Below are 18,759 nucleotides of genomic sequence, written 5' to 3' on the forward strand. Positions count from 1 at the left end.
TGGCCATTATAAAGGAAGTGAAAAAAATCTCCGACTTAAGATGGACTTTCAGCATATTTATTTTATTTTAAAGCACATTTTACAGATAAATTGACACCTTTTTTTGGCATTTCTATATTTTCACTCCATGAATGTATAAAGGACTTAACTGTCATTTTTTTACTTACTCCCTCATACTCGACTTGTATCAGTCCAATGTTTTTTTTCATTCATGTAACATTATCTTAAGATGAACGATCAAAATGTCTATACAGTTCTGAAAAAGTAACATGAAAATGTCAACCATAAACATATCGGAAAAATCATTCATTTTGAAATCACATTAGGCATACCTTATTATTGAATTGACAATGTGATACGAATTAAGCATTCATGACTAACTTCAAAAGATTGAATTAAAGCAATCATATTTAGGTGGCATTGGATCAAAAAATAATGAGTACAAAGCTGAAATCTTGCGATCTTTAAACATTGGAGTATTTCGCAACACAAAGCCCTCCTCAGTAAGTACCTATATTTGGTATACTATAAAACAAAAATATTTGAAAAATTCATACCCGTACAAAAAAACCTGGACAGTGGAATCCTAGTTTTTTTTTCGCGTTTTAAGACTCAGGTGGAAGACAAATTTCACTATAGAAATCCGAAACTCCTTCAGTTATCTAATGAAATAAATTTTGTCGACTCTAAATTTCCCGGAACGGTTAAAATGCGCAAATTACGTAAATCCAGGATGATCAGATTAAAATTTTGTTTATGGAGTATCATACAAAGATGGGTTCACTATTGGGTTTTAGGATAATCACACTCACACAAATATAAACAAAGAACAGTTATATCAATAACACGTTATATTTTAAATTTGCACATTTTCACAACATACAAGTGCATGGAACATGCCTTCGCCTAAATATATATATACGTCGTCGTTTTCATTTTCATTACTGCGGGTTAGTTATTCCCTTAGTATCCATAACTGGCATAGGGAAGCTATGTACAAAAATAATTACACTATATTATCTTCACTAGGGGTTTTCGAAACTTACTTAGGTTTCTGAATGCAAATGAATGTTACGCCTATAGCTTGCCGTGCCATTACTGATGTTTTGGTGAAGTCAGGGCATCCTATTCGCCCTAAAGACAATATTCAATATTTATTCATTCAGCAAAGAACACTGAGATTTGAATTTTTAGTCCACAACAATGAAAGGAGGACTTTTTAAACCCTATTCCAGATTTTTAAATGAGAATATTATAACTTTGTTTCAGTAAATGGGGCAAGTATGGACACCTTACGTAACCCGACACGAAAGTATGGATCGGAAAACTTGCTTCCTCGGATCGAGAACCCACCACCGTGATTTGAACCCGGGCCCTCCGTTTGAAATCTAAGAGAAACACACTCCCTACACTACCCCAGCAACTTGGCGCGCGAACCTGAATTTTCCGTTCCACAACCCCCCCCCTGGCTGTAACATCCACCACCTCCCTGGCTGTAGCACGAGGATCCCCCTGGACGTTCACTACAAGCCCGAGTCTCGGTACCGCCAACCGATGCACAGGCTATTCCGTCTTCGTTCAAGCGTGTCTCCGAAGAGCATTCTGACGCCAGTGACAGAATAAATGTTGTCCAATGCGCAATTAATGATCTCGCAACACTCCGTCTGACATTATTCTTCTGGAAGTGAGCTCAATTCAATGCATTCGAATTGTAACGGGGCGTTCCGGATGATGGGGATATTTCACAAGCCCGAGTCAATGAAGCCGTCTAAGCAACGGTTCTGCATGCAGTTTTCACCCATACCTTCAGACTTACCCATAGGCCGACGATAAAAAGATTAATAAAAAGAAATCATTATAGTAAAGATTCTACAAACGTCTCGCGGGAAATAAAAACAAACTGACTCAGCCAAGGCTGGATCTGCCCTATGGGCGAAGTGACCTGCAGGAGGGGTAGGGGGATGGGGACTGTCCTTCAATTATGCGAGGCAATTTTAGGTTTATTTTAACCCCTCAACCACCATTTGCAAAGTTCCGAAAAATATAACCCTTTCACCATATAACGTAATTATCGACGCAACTATCATTTATAAATCAAATACACAACTTTTCTAAAAAACGGTCAAAAAAGTGGAAGTAGATTCCACAGGAGCCTTTGTATTTTGCAGAAATAGTACACTATCATGAATAATAACTTCTTTATTTCATTGGTAATATAATTCATGCAGCGAAATGAAACATATTTCGAATGTCTTTTGATACGTTGATATATGCTTAAATAATTCTTCAGCGAGTTTCATCGGTGAGTATTTGAGCAATGTGTTCTTCTGTGATCAAATATGCATACAGTTCTTTCTCCATACGCAATGACTGAAATAATTCATTGTTATAGTTAGATAGGATTCTTCTAGAATCCCATCCCCATATCTCGTGAGGAAACTTAATGAAATGACAACTCCCTCTCCTCCGAAAACCTTGCATGTTTTAAGGACAATTATTATCGGTAATCGACCAGTTAAAGTAGGTTTTTGATGGGCACAGGCTACATAACGGTCAAATAATAATTTCCTTGGCTTTCCTACAAAACACAACCTGACCTGACAATACTACATTAAGTCCCTCTTCAATTCCGCATACTTCCTAGTAGTATTTAGGCGAGGTGACCGACAGCTAAGGTCATTTGCGCCATAGGGGTTGGACAGGAACGGATGAAGGGTGGAGAGAAACCCGACCTCGGCATTAGCCTCCTCTTTACGAAAGGCGCCAAGGGGTCCGCAGCTTAACGTCCCATCCGACGGACGGCGTACTCACTCAAAGTGCCCTCCACAAAGCACCTCAAGTAGGGATCGAGATACCTCTGAAAAATATTCAACACTGCCGGGACCCCCGCACCATCTCGATCCCCGCATACTTCCTTCCTCCATTCTTTTCGTCTAACACGTCTATCTTATTTCTACTCCTTCCTCGCTTACCCAACGTTCTACCCACTATCACTGTCTTCAACAACCCATTGCCAATAAAAACGCTCGGCATCTATCTTTCCTACTTCCTTCGAATTGGATTTCTCCCAACAATCTTCTATCCTCCCCCACCACGCCTAACACATCCAAGTTCGTTTTCATTTCAGTCCGCTTCACCTTTTCAATCCTACAACCCACCCACATTTCAGAAGCCTCCAATCTACTCGTCTGGCTTTGACGACCGCTCCCGCGTCTTACAAAACCACGCTGTACATCAAAGCTTTAGCGAGCATTTTCTTAATATCCTCACTCAACGTATAAGTCATTAATTTCCTCTTCCTTATGAAATCTTTTCCAAACTCGATTCTTTTTCTTATTTCCTCACTACTTTGACCATTTAGGTCCAAATTACTTCCGAGATGGGTAACCATTTTCAACTTCTCTAGTTTCTGAAATCCTATTTAAATATTTAATTTAGCTGTCATCTTTCTGGAAAACCACATACGTTTTTTAATTAATTCTCAACCCATTATTATTGCACTGACCTTCCCATGCGCTCAGCAATGCATTCAACCCATTGACTGACAGCAAAACCAAACCTTGACCATACGCAAACCAGATATTATGAACTTTCCACCGACACTCATCCCTATATCCAGTTCATCCCATGTCTCTTTTACCATTTCCTCCGCAGATACGTTGAAAAGCACACGCGATTATGATAACGGACACCCCTGTCTCACCCCTCATTCTAACACTCTACATCCGCCATTCGCATCTGATCAGTCTAAGACATGCACACGCAGCGGATGTCTTCTTTCCTTCCAATCTACTCCAATTTTATGCAATACATTCAGTAATTCATACGGTCGAATGCCTTTTCGAAATTTATGAAATCAACAAGTACACCTAATTCTAGGTCTTGAAAGTTTTATGCTCCTCTCTATTACTGACCTCATTACTGCTGCATGGAATTACTCCATAGCATTTACATTATAGTTATATACTGACCAGAGAGCCCAGGTTCGATTCCCGGGCAAGCCTCTCAGGTCACCTGCAGCTCCACCCAAGCTATCTGATTTTTCGGGTACTACATCTTCCTGGGATACAATAACCGGCACAAGGAAAGGCTCTAGCCCCCATACCCTGATGTGCGAATTTCACACGCCGTCGGGCTTAGTACTGGGTGAACTCTACAATCACCCACCAAACCGACTGTGCTTATGGTATACTACCTTGAACAAAAAGTTCCCGGAATAACCACCGTGTGGCGCTCCCATCGTTCCGATTTGAGTTCTGTTTTTTTTTGTTAAATTGGTACATCTGTTGTTGATATTCCCTTTAAATCTTAGTGTCATAACTTGACATTTGCAAAAGTTACGTAGCCAAGAGTACATCTATCTCTGTGTGTGTTGGCGATTTTTTACAATTGCAGAAATGGATTTAAATTTGCAACAACAAACTTGTATTAAATTTTGCGTAAAAAACGGATTTAGTGGCGCACGGACGTTGGAAATGTTGGAAAAGTGTTTCGGCAACGATTCTCTAAAAAAAACGGTCGTTTACCAGTGGCACGAGCGGTTCAGAAGTGGTCGTGAGTCAATCGAAGATGATGAACGCAGTGGCAGACCATCGACATCGAAAGTCGGTGAAAAAATTGATAAAGTAAAAGAAATGTTGGTCAATAACCGCAAATTAACCATCAGAGAAATAGCGGAGGACTTGAACATTGCCTATGGATCCGCCCAAGACATTGTGGTTAATGATTTGGGTTTCCGTCGTGTAGCATGCCAAAAGACCTCAATTTCATGCAAAAAAGAGACCGTGTTGACGTCGCAAAAGACATGATTTGCGAGGCTGAATCCGATCCCACATTCATCAAAAGGATCATTACTGGAGACGAGACGTGGGTTTATGAGTACGACACGCAATCCAGACATCAGGCAAGTGAATGGCGTTCACCAAATGAGCCGAGACCAAAAAAACCACGTCGTTTTCAGTCAAAAAAGAAGGCAATGCTGACGGTTTTCATGGATTACAACGGTGTAGCGCATCATGAATTTTTGCCAGAAGGCCAGACAGTAAACAAAGAGTATTATTTGGGCGTTATGAGACGTTTGCGTGAAGCAATTCGCCGAAAGAGACCAGAAATGTGGGCAGAAAACTCGTGGATTTTGCACCATGATAACGCACCGTGGCACAGTGCTATCATTATTCGTAATTTTTTGACGAAAAATGCAACAAATACCATCCAACAGCCACCGAATTCACCTGATTTGGCTCCCTGTGACTTCTTTCTGTTCAATCGAGTTAAAAAACCATTACGGGGAACGCGTTTTAGCAGCCGAGAGGAAGTAATGGAAAAATCGCAGGAAGCACTGATGGACATACCGAAAACCGACCGTAACTTTTGCAAATGTCAAGTTATGACACTAAGATTTAAAGGGAATATCAACAACAGATGTACCAATTTAACAAAAAAAACAGAACTCAAATCGGAACGATGGGAGCGCCACACGGTGGTTATTCCGGGAACTTTTTGATCAAGGTAGTATATAAATATATGTGTGTGTGTGAATATATATTTATATATATTTTTGTGGGTAGCGGTGGTCCAGGGGATAGAGCGTTTGACTACTGACCGGGTCCCGGGTTCGATTCCCGGGCAGGTCTCTGGGCACCACGCAAACTATGTGATATTTTGGGTACCAGATCTTCCTGGGAAACCATAACCGGCACAAGGAAAGGAACCGTGCCCTGACGTTTGTATTATTTTATTTGTTTGTATTAAACAGAAAGTTATTAGTATTATTAAAGTATTATTTATTTATATAAATTATTATTTGACCGATCTGTAAAATAATTAAGCACCAAAGACTTGCACGATCAACGGCTGGCAAGGCCAGTTCAGAATAGACCAAAAAAAAAGTTGATGGGTACAGGTCCAGAAATAATTGAAAATATCCCTACAGTTAATAAGGTATTTTTGGAGTACTTATAATGCTAAGTACCCGATAAAGTCTAAACTATAATTAGTTACCACACTGTAGTAAATGCTAAGAGGTCAGGGCAGTAAATGTTAAGTAAATAATGGGGTCAAAAATAAGAAGCCTAAAAGAAAAATGAACTTGTTTAAAGAAGGGGACTATAATGGCCTAAAATGCGTGATACAGAGTCAATTTGCAAATATTAAGAAGTAAGTGATCAATGAAATACTGAGGATAAGTCGCACCACTTCCTTGAAATCACGCGCTCAGCAGTCAGCAAGTTCATTCCCAGTAAATATATAAATGATAACATGGAACCTAGATGGTACAACGCGGATGTTAGAAAAGCGTTGCGACGTCAAAGGCTATGTTACGCCAATACTTATTTCGGGACAGAGCAATGTTCCGGTGGAAGCATTTTTTCTACATTTTAAAAGAGCTTTCGACATAGTACCTCATAGTAAACTAACCACAAGGCTAGAAACATATGGCATAGATAAAAATATCCTGGGTTAGATTAAAGACTTATTGAATGGTCGGGTACAAAGAGTAATCATAGATGGAGTTTGCCAAAAGCAGTATAAGTTACTTCAGGTGTTCCCCAGGGACGTGTAATCGGACGTCTTTTATTCCTACTTCACGTTAACAACATTGACTCCATAGTCACTGGTAAGGTGCGTTTATTTGCCCATGATGCAGTGGTTCACAGAGATATCCGTAATCCAGAGGACACATCAGCTTTATCAGATGATCTAATTGCTATACAACGCTGGTGCGACACTTGGCAATTAGAATTAAACTTGAAAAAATGTGTTGGGATGAATTTTTGGAAAAAGAGCAATTCCCTCCCGGTATTCTATTACATAGGGAATACCGAAATGGAAAGTGTAGATTCGATTAAATACTAAGGCGTTACCCTCACTCACGACCTCCCCTGGGTGAAACATGCGAGGAAGGAGGGGACAAGCCAACAAAAAATTAGGATGTATTACAAGAGTACTGGGTAAATGCGATGAAAAGGTCACAGAAGAATGTTATCTTTCGCTGGCTAGACCTCATTTAGAATATGCTGCTAGTATATGGGATGCTCACGAAGTTGAATTGATTGCCGAATTAGATCGCGGGCAGCATAGAGGAGCTAGATTTGTGAAACGCTGTTATGATAAACTTAGTAGCGTATTTAAAATCAAAAGAGAAGCTAGGCTGGGAATCACTCACGGAGCAAAGATTAAATTACAGATTAAATATCATAGATAAATTGGAAGTATATATTCAAAGCAATTATGTTGAAAATGTATTATTTCCCCATTGTACTACGGTAGGCGAGATCATGTCAATAAAATTGGAGAGATTAAGTGTAGAACAAATAGATTTGAGACGCCATTTTTCCACGAACGATAAGGGATCAGAATAACATGTCCGACCGCGGTAGGAGTAAAAATATTCGGGTGAAGATTAGTCGGGAGTCCATTTACCCCCTGCCACACACCTTGGCGGTGGCTTGCAGGGTACTAAAAATACAAAAATGTTGAACTTCCACTCGCGAGGAAAAACTTCTTATCGACTCAAAAATAACATCACAACTCATTCATAGAGGTATAATAATATCGAATCTAATCAAGAGTCTCCAACGAAGACGGACTTCTATTAGTTCAAACCTTTTCTATGGCCCATTACTTAAGAGTGTTATTAACCGTGGGACTACATAAGGGGTGTGAGTAGAATCACGGAAGTTTCCACAGGAGCTGGGCCTCTTATAGAGTAGATGGGCTTAACATAGCACACAACACGCGACAATTTCGCTTTTTTTCTCATACGCTGGAAATTCCAAAATACTTTTATATTCTTCTCTCTTTCATTTCATGTGTTCTACCTATTGAAGGAAGGGTTCGGATAGTTCCTAACGACTATTATCTTGTACGTGCCGCCAGAGCGCACTTATAGTTCGTTACCATATATTATTTCCTTTTTCAGTTCTCCGTTACTTATACCTACCTTCCTGCCATCCTATTCTCTTCCTTCCCCTACTCTACTTACCTAACATTTTCCCTTCTATCACCGATTTTAACATTACACTAAACATACAGTAATCAACCCGAAGGTCGGTTTAGTAGGTGATGGTAGAGATCACCCAGTACTAAGCCCTATAAGGCGTGTGAAATTCACACATCAGGGTAGGGGGGCCAGTTCCTTTCCCTGTGCCGGTTATGGTTCCCCAGGAAGACCTGGTACCCGAAAAATCACATAGCTTGGGTGGAGCTGCAGGTTCCCAGAGTGCCTTGCCCGGGAATCGAACCCGGGACCCTCTGGTCAGCAGTCCAACGCTCTACCCACTGGACTACCGCGACCCACAACATTACACTATCATCCAATATTCACTCTGCCCACTTTTTCTGCCATTTTCGTCCTCTTCGCTCATTATGGCAGACTTCGCCTTCCTCAATGTTCAATTTACGTTTTCCATTGTCTCCAAACCCAGATTTCAAAAGCCTCCAGGTGATGACCAATGCCTAGCTTCGAAGACCAGGTTTCAGATCCATTCAGCTAAATCTTCATTCTATACCATTCGCATTGTTCCTGCACCGAACTCAACAGAAACTCATTCATATTGCCCCAAGTAACATAACAGACGATATGGCTTTCAATTCTGTCGTTAATGAGTCGCCACCTTTGGTGACTATCACTTTTTGTCAGAGACAGAAGAACAAAATCGACAGCGTCCAGACAGTGACGTTCGTCCGTCCATTAGACATAAGTTCCAAAGCAGATAGGATGAAAGCGATTTCTGATTCGTGCACACTTAAACAGAAAAACTAAGCAAGTGATTAAAGGCGCATGAGATGAAAGGAGAAGGGAACAATTCTCGATGAGTTATTTGGGGAGAGGAGAACGAAATTTTCTCCAAAAACATTGGGCAATTAATGGACGCTCCCTCGGCTATCTTTCCGACGGCGTGGGAATTCACAGTTCCGCAGGACTACGCTCTTATGTCGAATCTTCCACAGGACTTGAGATACGGTCATCGACCGCGTCCCGCGCACATAAGATCGAATCAGGAAATATGTCAAATTAACATCACCCGCGGTAGGCCGAGCCCGCACATTCGATTCCTTCCCGAGCGGGCTGTCTAAAAAAATCCTCATGAGAGCATGCTCTACTTCAGTATTATTCACAGTGCGTAGGTTGTGCAGAGAAGTCCAAGTGCAGCGTGTTTTATTTGCACCGATCGTAAATGGTGGCGGAAGTGAGGAGCCACGTACTCCGCCTGAAAAAAAAATCCTTAAAGACTTATTTTCGTGATAAATTTGGCATAAATCGCGCCTAAGGTGGTAGGTATCCGATAATAAAGCCGTTCGCCACCACATGTGGTAACGAACTGTAAATCTTCGAAGAACACTAATTACGGTCAGTTGTTATTAAAAGTTTGATGGCGTGTCAGAGAACCAAAGTAAAATTAATAGGGTCATCACTTGAGCACTCACCATGTTGTCGACTCACCAATCCATTGTATCCTAAAATCACTCACATTTAGAATTAAAATATGGACTGGTTGGCTCTGGCTCAAATAATATTTACTTAAGAGTGAGATATTTACGGGAAACAACACAGTAGGTAACAATAATATTGAAGCGACGCTCATCCATGCTTCGGCTTAAGGGGCGCGGTTGACAAGAGCAATAGAGTTACATTTTTAAGCGCACTGTGAACGGGAAATAATACCGTCTATGGTTAACATATAACTAATAAATGCAAGTTGAAATAATTGAGTTTAAGAGGCACATACCAAAAAGTGACGTACTTGGAGTTATTATGGCTATTTATATTGCTGTAAATAAATTGCTTAGGGGGAGGATTTCAGATCATGTTTGCCAAGTACGCTTCCCTTGGCAAAGATAACGTTATAGCAATTTTTTTTCGGGGCGCCACTACTTTTTGGGCAGGTCATGGCCAGATTCGGGATGAGGGCATAGCGAGGAAAATGTCAAGCATCGACCCTGGACATCCCTTCCACTAACTTCGTGAAAACAAACCAAGAGAACTTGGCCCTGGTTTGAACTCCGTGGATCGTCACGAATACCCCAGAAGACAATGCACCCATGGAAACTAAAATAATTGTGGGAGGAATTAGTTTTGAAAACTTGAATCTTTATAAAGGCATTTTGGTCAAGGACATAAACCTCTAGCTGATGAGAAAAAGATAAAGACTTTTGAGAACCAAAGACAGAAGTTCGAGAAACTTCGATCGCATTTTAAGTCACGATCTGGCTAACTTGAGTGATTTGAAATAAAATGACAGAAGAAGATGCTTTGAATTGAGTACTTCGATCAGAGACGAATCCTGTCTCGGAGAGAATGCTATTTTAACACGTAGTTAAACAACGCGAACTCAAAATATAATTTCTTTGGGTACCAGAATATTTTCCATTTCGAATTAGTTTCTTACACAGCAGATGAAAGGGTACAAAGAGTCAATTAAATTTTATTAATATCTACGATACAATAATTTTATTCCACCTTAAATATTCTCTCTCTCCCCCCTCTCCACTTTTTTCACTCGTAACGAAATAATCGTCGACAGGAAGAACATAAACATACCTTTGCATACAAGTATTGTCTCTCATTTAAGTTTCGTTTTCCTTCCATTTAAATTCCCATTTTCAAAGCTAATTCCGCAAAAACCTTGAACAGTGAAGAAATAAAAAATAATCTATTGCAATTCATTCTGATGAAAAATAAAATAAACACCATAACATGATCGTACGTGTTTTAAAAAAGGTTGTTGATAGTGCCCACCAAGAATGTCCGACGTGGATATCTGAAAGTGGTACTAACGAAACGGTATCTTTTAGGAACATTTTTTTTTAGATATATTCTCCCTTATTTGTCAACGACACAGGTAAACAAAAGATCCTCCTTGGCCTTCGAGAAAAAAAACCCATGATCAATTGAATGCCCTGAGGGACGACATTTTCAGCAAGGAAGTAGGGCTTGATATAAGTTAATGGCCGGGTAGGCCTTTCCAGAACTGCGCGTAAAAGGTTCCACGCTGTCCACAATATGGCTAGGAGGGAGGGATGGGGGAGAGCGGACGCCGCATTACCAGCGAAGACTGAAGGGCGCGCGGAGGAGTGGAGAGGGAAAGGTCACGTGGGTGTCATCGATCATTAACTGCTACCCTAAAGCGCGTCGGAGGTGATGGTTTCACTGTCGCGGGGTGTTTCATTTCTTTGTGCGGACAGGACCTCCATGCAGCAAGAAAGTAGAGTGTGACTCGTCGCGTCGATGGAGCCCGCAGATGATAGACAAAAGAAAACATTCCTGTACCAACGTTCAAAAGGATCCACGACAATAAACACTACAAACATAACAAGGTACATATTGATTTAATCGACCAATTTTCCACAAAAATCAGCATGGTGAAAATAAATTAAAAAGGAACACTTGGATGCTAGCAAAATATATACTTCAATGACGGATTTGATGCAGACTCAAAGGCTAGTGTTGATTGTTAAATGATTGGCTATGACCGCACTATAGCCAATGGTTCAAATTTGTCGATTGTTAATTTTAAATACTAACCACATTACTTATTGATTTTCCATATTTTTCAAAATTAATCCTTTTTTCAAAAACAAACATTTATCCACACCATTCATTAGATAAGTGGAGATGAATGAAACAACTAGATATGTAACATATTGTTTTGCTAAATACAACACCTCCAAAACAGATAGGAGCATTCCTGGTTACCTACAAAAAGGGATGGGAAGCTACTTCATCCAACTACACAGAGCAAAACTATGCCATTGCACTAACTATTCATTTATCTTCTTTGTTATTTTTTACTGGGGCAAGTGTAAGACTTCCAGTCCCTTCTTCCACCTAATGTCTGAACAAAAAACTGCAGACAATTACAAACACCCTTGCCCTAGGTGGATGAAAAACCACCTTGGAATCAAACTTGCGACCTCTGGTTTGGCAGGTGGGAAAGTTATCCAGCTGCCACTGTGATAATATTAATTATGAACACGAAAAATTGAGATGCACTCCAATGTAAGTAAAAATTGTTTGTGTCTGAAACATATTATAGTTTCCTGGAAAGCCACCATAAAAAAATCACCTTTACATTTTGTTATACTTTGACTTTATGGCTATCCCCTGGATCACATTTCATGTATGCTTGGGCTACAATTTTCAGGTAAATAATTAAGTTCCTTAATATATAAAATAAAATAACCCAATTCTATTTTTGTTCTAATTATTAAGACCACTGCCAGTAAGTTTGAAGTCCTGAAGTCAAATTTGAATGCCTTGGTAATGATTTCTCATTTATACAATATTCTGTGTTAGAAGAAGCCTTCCATAGACAATGAATCAATTTGAATATCATACTAATAAATTATCTGAAAATCTAAACACCTTAAACTTGTCATGCATGATATAAAAAAAATAATCCAAGAGAAGAGGGACTTGATTCCTTCCTTCAGTTAAAAATGATGAGGTTCACACGTTGGAGGAATGATACAACATGCTGTAAACATCACAGATCAGCGACTTCTAAAGAAATAACTGTGAAAATAAATGTTATAGTGATGGTCGATCGTTCACTGATAAAATGTGAAATGGCAGCGTTCACAGGTGATATGACACATTACATGAAGATTAGTGAACTATTTGGACATGAGGAAATCGTCATTGCAATGGCCAGATTATAGGATATTTGACAATGCATTGATTTTATAACACCCCAAGCACATTCCAGCCATTGATAATGCTGGGTTTGAATTTCTGGGTCAACCCAGTGCTTTGCCAAAGTTGAATATCAAATATTTCATTATTTAAAGACCGATTCATGCAAGCATAGCTGATATGATGGAGCTTATCAATGAATTCTGGATACCATGACACACATGCATGAAAGGCATGATAATGCTGATAAACCACTGGGATTAGGTTGCTGAAGAAAGAAAATACTGAAGGGAAAAAATTATTCTCACACCTATTGGTGCTTTTTCCATGGTAGAATTAGCAAATTACCCTGATACAGACTGGCACTTCTATTATATGAATGGAACACGTAAACATTGTCAGGAAACCATAGTGAAAATAAAAAATTTTGTACATTTCCAGACTCATTATTTGCAACCTCTTAAGCATGTCATTTTCAAGGCAACAATAATTGTTACTCAGCATATGCGGTGAATAGATTGAAATTGACTGGTTGCCATTAAATTATGTTAGAGTTACTAATTTCTTCAATGGCTAACATGGATATCACCAGATTCCATACGTAATAATCAAATGGGAAATTCTCATCTGTAATTGTGACCTAAAGCCTTCACCATGGGTCACCAAATAATAATTTTTTTAGAAACTTGTAAATCACACTAGAAAAACATTGGATCCAGGTTAACTTTTCGTATAAATCCCTACTTGTCAGGCATTGGCTTGAATTTAAGTACAACAGTCTCTTTCATCACTGGGAAGTTACAAATATTGCTCAGGAAAGGCCAAATGTCTTCTTATGCAATAATGCTAAATTTTAAATAACAATATTTTTAAGGGTTAAAGGAGTGATCCTACAGAAAATTTTACATCACATTTTTTCTCTAACCTTGGAAATATTCAGCTTTCACATGCTTGACATTTTTCTCAAGCAAAAAGAGTATATTTTTTATGCACAAATTTCAAAGTATAAAAATCATTCACCTTGACCTAGTTACGAGGGCTGTTCAATACGTACTAGTGTTTGACGACAAAGGTCAGTCATGCTCAATGCTTCAATTAGAGCACAATTTGGATAAGCTTAATTTTACTTTTACAAAATGGCTTTCTACAAAAAAATTCACTTTTTCCACAAGATATAGAGTATAATTACCCAGGAACAAAAAACTTAGTGCATACTTTATAACTCAAACCTATAAAGTGAACATATGGACTTTCTGTTCCTGATATTTGTTCTTCTTTGTATTTTCATCAGATCTGCTATATCCAATGATGTTGTTGAATGAAAAAATGTCATTCACACACAATATGCAGTTTTAATTTACGGCAGCATGATAGCAGGTCTGTGAAGTCCAGTGAAAAATAGGCGAAAAAAATGACACGGTACTCAAAAAACAGAAAATCCTAAAACTATTTTAAAAGAAAACTCAAACTGAAAATTATATACTGCTTCGGAAAATGGACAGCATCAGAGACACATTATAGGTAACTTTCAAGTGATAGATTCAAAGTTAAGAAGCATCATTTTGAACAAAGAAAAAATAGATGCTCAATTGCATCTGCTATGAATACTCCAAGAAAAATTGCTGTATTTATGTTCAATATCACTGAAAACAAGGTAAAATGTCTCACTTTGTTGATTGATTCCGAGCAGTTGTATGACATACCTCTAACAAAGGCAGTCTTTTGTGCCAAAGCTTGAACTTTGAGTCTCTGACATAAAGACAATGGTGATGAAGTACACAAAGGCAGTCACAGTTGGTTTCAGAATTATAAACTGCAAGCAAATATTTACCGTGCCAATTTGAATGGTGAATCGACTAATGAAATCTATCACCACAATGATCAAAAATAACAGTTAACTTGTGAGAAAGAGTTTTAAGTTTAAATTGAAGCATATTTTTTGCAGAATTTGGTTACTTCCATATATATTGACTTTGAAGCTAAAAAATAATCATTGATACCATAAAAAAAAATTCCTAAGCTTATGGATAGAATGTTCAGCTTTCATTGGTTTAATCGATTATTGCCCATGGTACACTGAATGAATTCCTATCTTCTGTATCCTAAATTTCCCTTGTTTCATGTAAATATTTATAAGGCAGACTCATTGGAAAACATCTTTTCCATTAAATGAGGCATGACTGTATCCAATTAACACTCAACCCTCAATTAACTTTTAGAAATAGTTGCCTAACTTTTATGGGATTGAGATAACATTAGCAAGGATGCTATGATTAATCAGAGGAGTTTGGTGACAACTCATCCTTAAGGAATCTTCAATCTTGGATTTTCATGATTTAAAACTGTATTAAAAGGCAATTTCTATGAGAAATTTTTGATGCAATTCCAATTACCCAAAATTTCTTTTTATCTCAATTGATGAAAATTTCCAAGGCAAGAATTTGCAATTTACAAGGTCATTTGATTAAAGTCATTTTTAAAGTTTTCAGGAATATACAGACATTAATGCAAAAAAACAAGGGAAATATCTAACCTTTGGTTGTTTCCTAAGGGTGGTTGACCTGTATTAGAGATTGCACCACTTCCTCCAATGCCACCACCTCCTTCCAGGAGTAGTGAAGACTTCTCTCCACCAGGTTTGTTAGGGCTACTAGGCTCTAATGACTGAACACCTGAACCAGAGATTTCTCGCCAACCCTTCTTGCTCAAATCCCCAACCTGAATAAATAAATGGATGAAATTTATTTCCGTCAAATTTATCACAGAAGTACAGTTATTTGGGCAACATTATACACATTTCCAGTTTTACACACCTAAAGTATTTAAATCACAAATTTACATTTTGCATGGTTCAACATTCTGTGGTCAATATGTATGCTGCCGATAGGCCGACGCATAATACATTTCTGGTAAATGGCTTTCAGACAGGAAGTTCAGTGCACAAAGATTTTTATCAGGAAGAAAGTATTTTTCTATTACCTCTTCATGTTCAAAACAAACAGTCTACAAATTACATATAGATTATATTATCATAAAATTAAATTCATACTAAGGACCAAGAGGAATGCTCTAACAAAACACTATGTGCAAACATGAAAATTAACGCACAAATAAATTGACATTCACTATAAAGAAATAGTCCAAATTCTTTCTAGCAAATGATTTTTTTCATGGTTAACAACACACCATTCATGTTTAATAATTAACGATTGCTGAATTTTTCATGTTTTACAAGAAAGTCCCACATTTTATTTCCTTATGTGAGAATGCCTGCTGGGAGAATACACATAAAAAAACTAGTACTTTCAACCGAATGCTTAATTCATAGGTTACAACCTTGCATCATACATAATTTTCTATTTTCCTACTCGTCACAACCGGCAAAAAATTAACTTATTAATTCATAGTACATAATTGGAGTTATTCCGATATTGATGTCAAATGAAAAGGTCATAAACCAATTTTATATACTCTGAAGATATAGTAATTAATTGGAGTTATGGTAACACTTAAGTTTCATATTTGACCATTTTGGTTAAATGGAAGAAGGGACCATTAGGTCTCAATTTCGCCCAAATAAAGACCTTGATCTATCTATCTATTTTGGCAATATGCTTGTTCACATGAAACACAAAAGTACGGGGCAAATATTTCTTTCTATGGTAGAAGAAAAAGGGCAATGCTGTGGCTGAAAAAGACAAAGAGATTGAGTAAAGTTTATTTGGGGAAGAAAGAAAGAGGAAGTAAAGTTCGAAAAAGTAAGACTACAGATATTGTGGTTATAGTTCAGCGAAAATATTATCTTTCCCAAGAGTTTTGAAAATAACCCAAATAGAATGTGCCCAAACAACATGTGGAGGTACTAAAATGTTCCACTTAAATGGATCATTAAACAACAGCATGGCATGGAATGGAGGAAAATAGATGAGTATTTTGGAGCTAGTTCCGGATTCAAAGTGACCTGAAATAACTTAAGAACTGATGACAATCCTTTCTATACAAATTTATTCTTACAGATATTCCAATCTTTATTAATCAGATTGTCTAGGCTGAACATAAAACTACATGACTAATCTGAAAAATATTAGGTGTTGAGTTGGATGTCAAATGTGTATTATTTCATCAAAGCAGTCATGAACAGTAAACATATGCATATGGAGGAATCATAGGCCCATCCTTGGAGAGGGCAAGAACTTTTCTTCTTAAGAGTAAACTATGTACATCCATACTTATACATGTGTAATAACAGATACTTTCAAGGCTGCACTACTAGTGATGTTTCATATGTTTCAGATTCAGCTAATTAATTACACATATGGAGAGGAACTGAGGCACCAGCACATGACTGTCATGAAGAATAGCAACTAATGCCCTCTATGCTTTTTAATTGTTAGAATGAGTGGAAAAGTGTATTCAAAACAACCATAGAATTGATGATCAACAAAGATTGAGATGAGATACCATACTAGTTAGATAAAATCTTGTCACACAACCTGCTTTATCTCTTTTGGAGTTGTTCGAAGGGGTGTTCAAAACTGAAAATAAATTTCTGATTATTTACAAACCCTGTTGATTAGGATAACTTAATTAATATGATAGCATGTTACTGCAACTAATTACACTGCAAAAACTTCCCGAAGTTACTTACTTCTGCTTGGTATGGAATACCATAGTTAAAAAGCATTCTGGCAGTCATTACTCTAAATAATATAATACTACTTTACCTTGTATTCCAAGGTGTACTATTTTCAAAATATTTACATATACCTTAAAAATAAATATGGGGTGCACTCATCTGCAAGAAAATAGTTTTTGACCATTCATTTCAGTGTGGGAAAATAATTGCCATGATTTCCTTGAAGCCTTATAATGAAAGAAGCTGAGTAATATTTTACTTAACTAATGGTAGTACTTATTGCTATCCGTAAACTGGGAATATTTGTCTTGCAAGACGTTTATAACTCTTGGCAGTCATTAAAAAATACTTTTGCTAATTTTATTTGATTTTTTCCTAAGACTCATTAATATAAGCCTGTTAAATTGCTGTAATGCCGGATGTGGTCACATTCCGAGGAAGAGTCTAACATTTTAACAGGATTGATTATAGGTAAATCCAGGCCCAATACTGGTTTTTCAGCCGATGAATTCAGTATTAAATTTTAAGATTCTCCCAAACTCCATATATAAATTCCAGGTTGTCCTACTGACTGTGGCTAGTTGTGAAATATTGGATTGATAACAATCCACCTAATTTCTCAACCAAGTAAATTATTTAATACATGCAATAAATACAAAAATGGATCTTCAATCTTTGAGGAAGTTTCCTGAGGACACAGGTTTGTAACAGATGACTTAACTGGGCACATTAGTGAGTAGACTTGACTTTGTCCAAAGGAAACAAAAATGCTGGTGTTGTATATAATATGTGAACACTTTTTGGGAATCTGACCATGAATATTCCAGTCAGGAGTGAATAATTATATATGTATATGTTCTGCTTACCTTGTAAGCAATATTGGTAACTTGTTGGCTTACATCTTCCAGCAGCTTTCCATCTTTTACCTAATACCAAATGAAATATAGAAACAAAAAGTATGTAGATTTACAAAAATTAATACAACAGCTAACTTAATAAAATAAATTAAAAACAAAATTTTAATTTAACTGAATTAAAATTACTACTGGCAATTTAAATAAACTCAAAATATCAAATAAAATAAAAATAATAAACCAAAGTAACACAAGAAAAACACAACCTCACCTTTTCACCTACAGTTACACTAATATCAGCTACCTTCTGAGTTGCCATTCCTCCAATTTTGAAAGCACCTTCCGTGGCTTTGCTGGCTATCTTGGAAGCAGACACAGAAAACATAGACCAGCCCTATAAAATACAAATAATAAACAATCAGTTTTTAGATGAAAATTTTAGTGCACTAATGAATGAAACATGTATTGTAATAAGAAGACTGAAAGACATTTTAAAGTAGATACATGTGGGGCTATTTTTACACACAGAGTAGTCCAGGGTATATATGTTACGTCCATTGTCAAAATACCAAAGGCACAATTCGTGCTACATTTAACTCATAAATATTTTTATGCTGCATAGCTTGTGTAAG

The 18,759-nt window shown here is 37.6% G+C and overlaps 1 protein-coding gene across 3 annotated transcripts in view; it reads right to left on the reverse strand.

Moving 5' to 3' along the window:
• The window catches only part of ArfGAP1 (ADP-ribosylation factor GTPase-activating protein 1), a 56,681-nt gene that overhangs the window by 28,680 nt on the left and 9,242 nt on the right, over window positions 1–18,759 (reverse strand). Inside the window, exons 6-8 of one of the 3 annotated variants that reach the window (XM_071586597.1) lie at window positions 18,399–18,521; window positions 18,140–18,199; window positions 15,171–15,355 (exon numbers count right to left, since the gene is read on the reverse strand). In XM_071586597.1, coding sequence (XP_071442698.1) covers window positions 15,171–15,355; window positions 18,140–18,199; window positions 18,399–18,521 — 368 coding nt within the window. The remainder of the gene's footprint in view (window positions 1–15,170; window positions 15,356–18,139; window positions 18,200–18,398; window positions 18,522–18,759) is intronic. The other 2 variants (XM_071586599.1, XM_071586598.1) reach the window with 2 other exon arrangements.

Source organism: Hetaerina americana, unplaced genomic scaffold (assembly GCF_022747635.1).
Source record: "Hetaerina americana unplaced genomic scaffold, ioHetAmer1.1.p SCAF_24, whole genome shotgun sequence".
In the NCBI taxonomy this organism is placed as follows: Eukaryota; Metazoa; Arthropoda; class Insecta; order Odonata; family Calopterygidae; genus Hetaerina; species Hetaerina americana.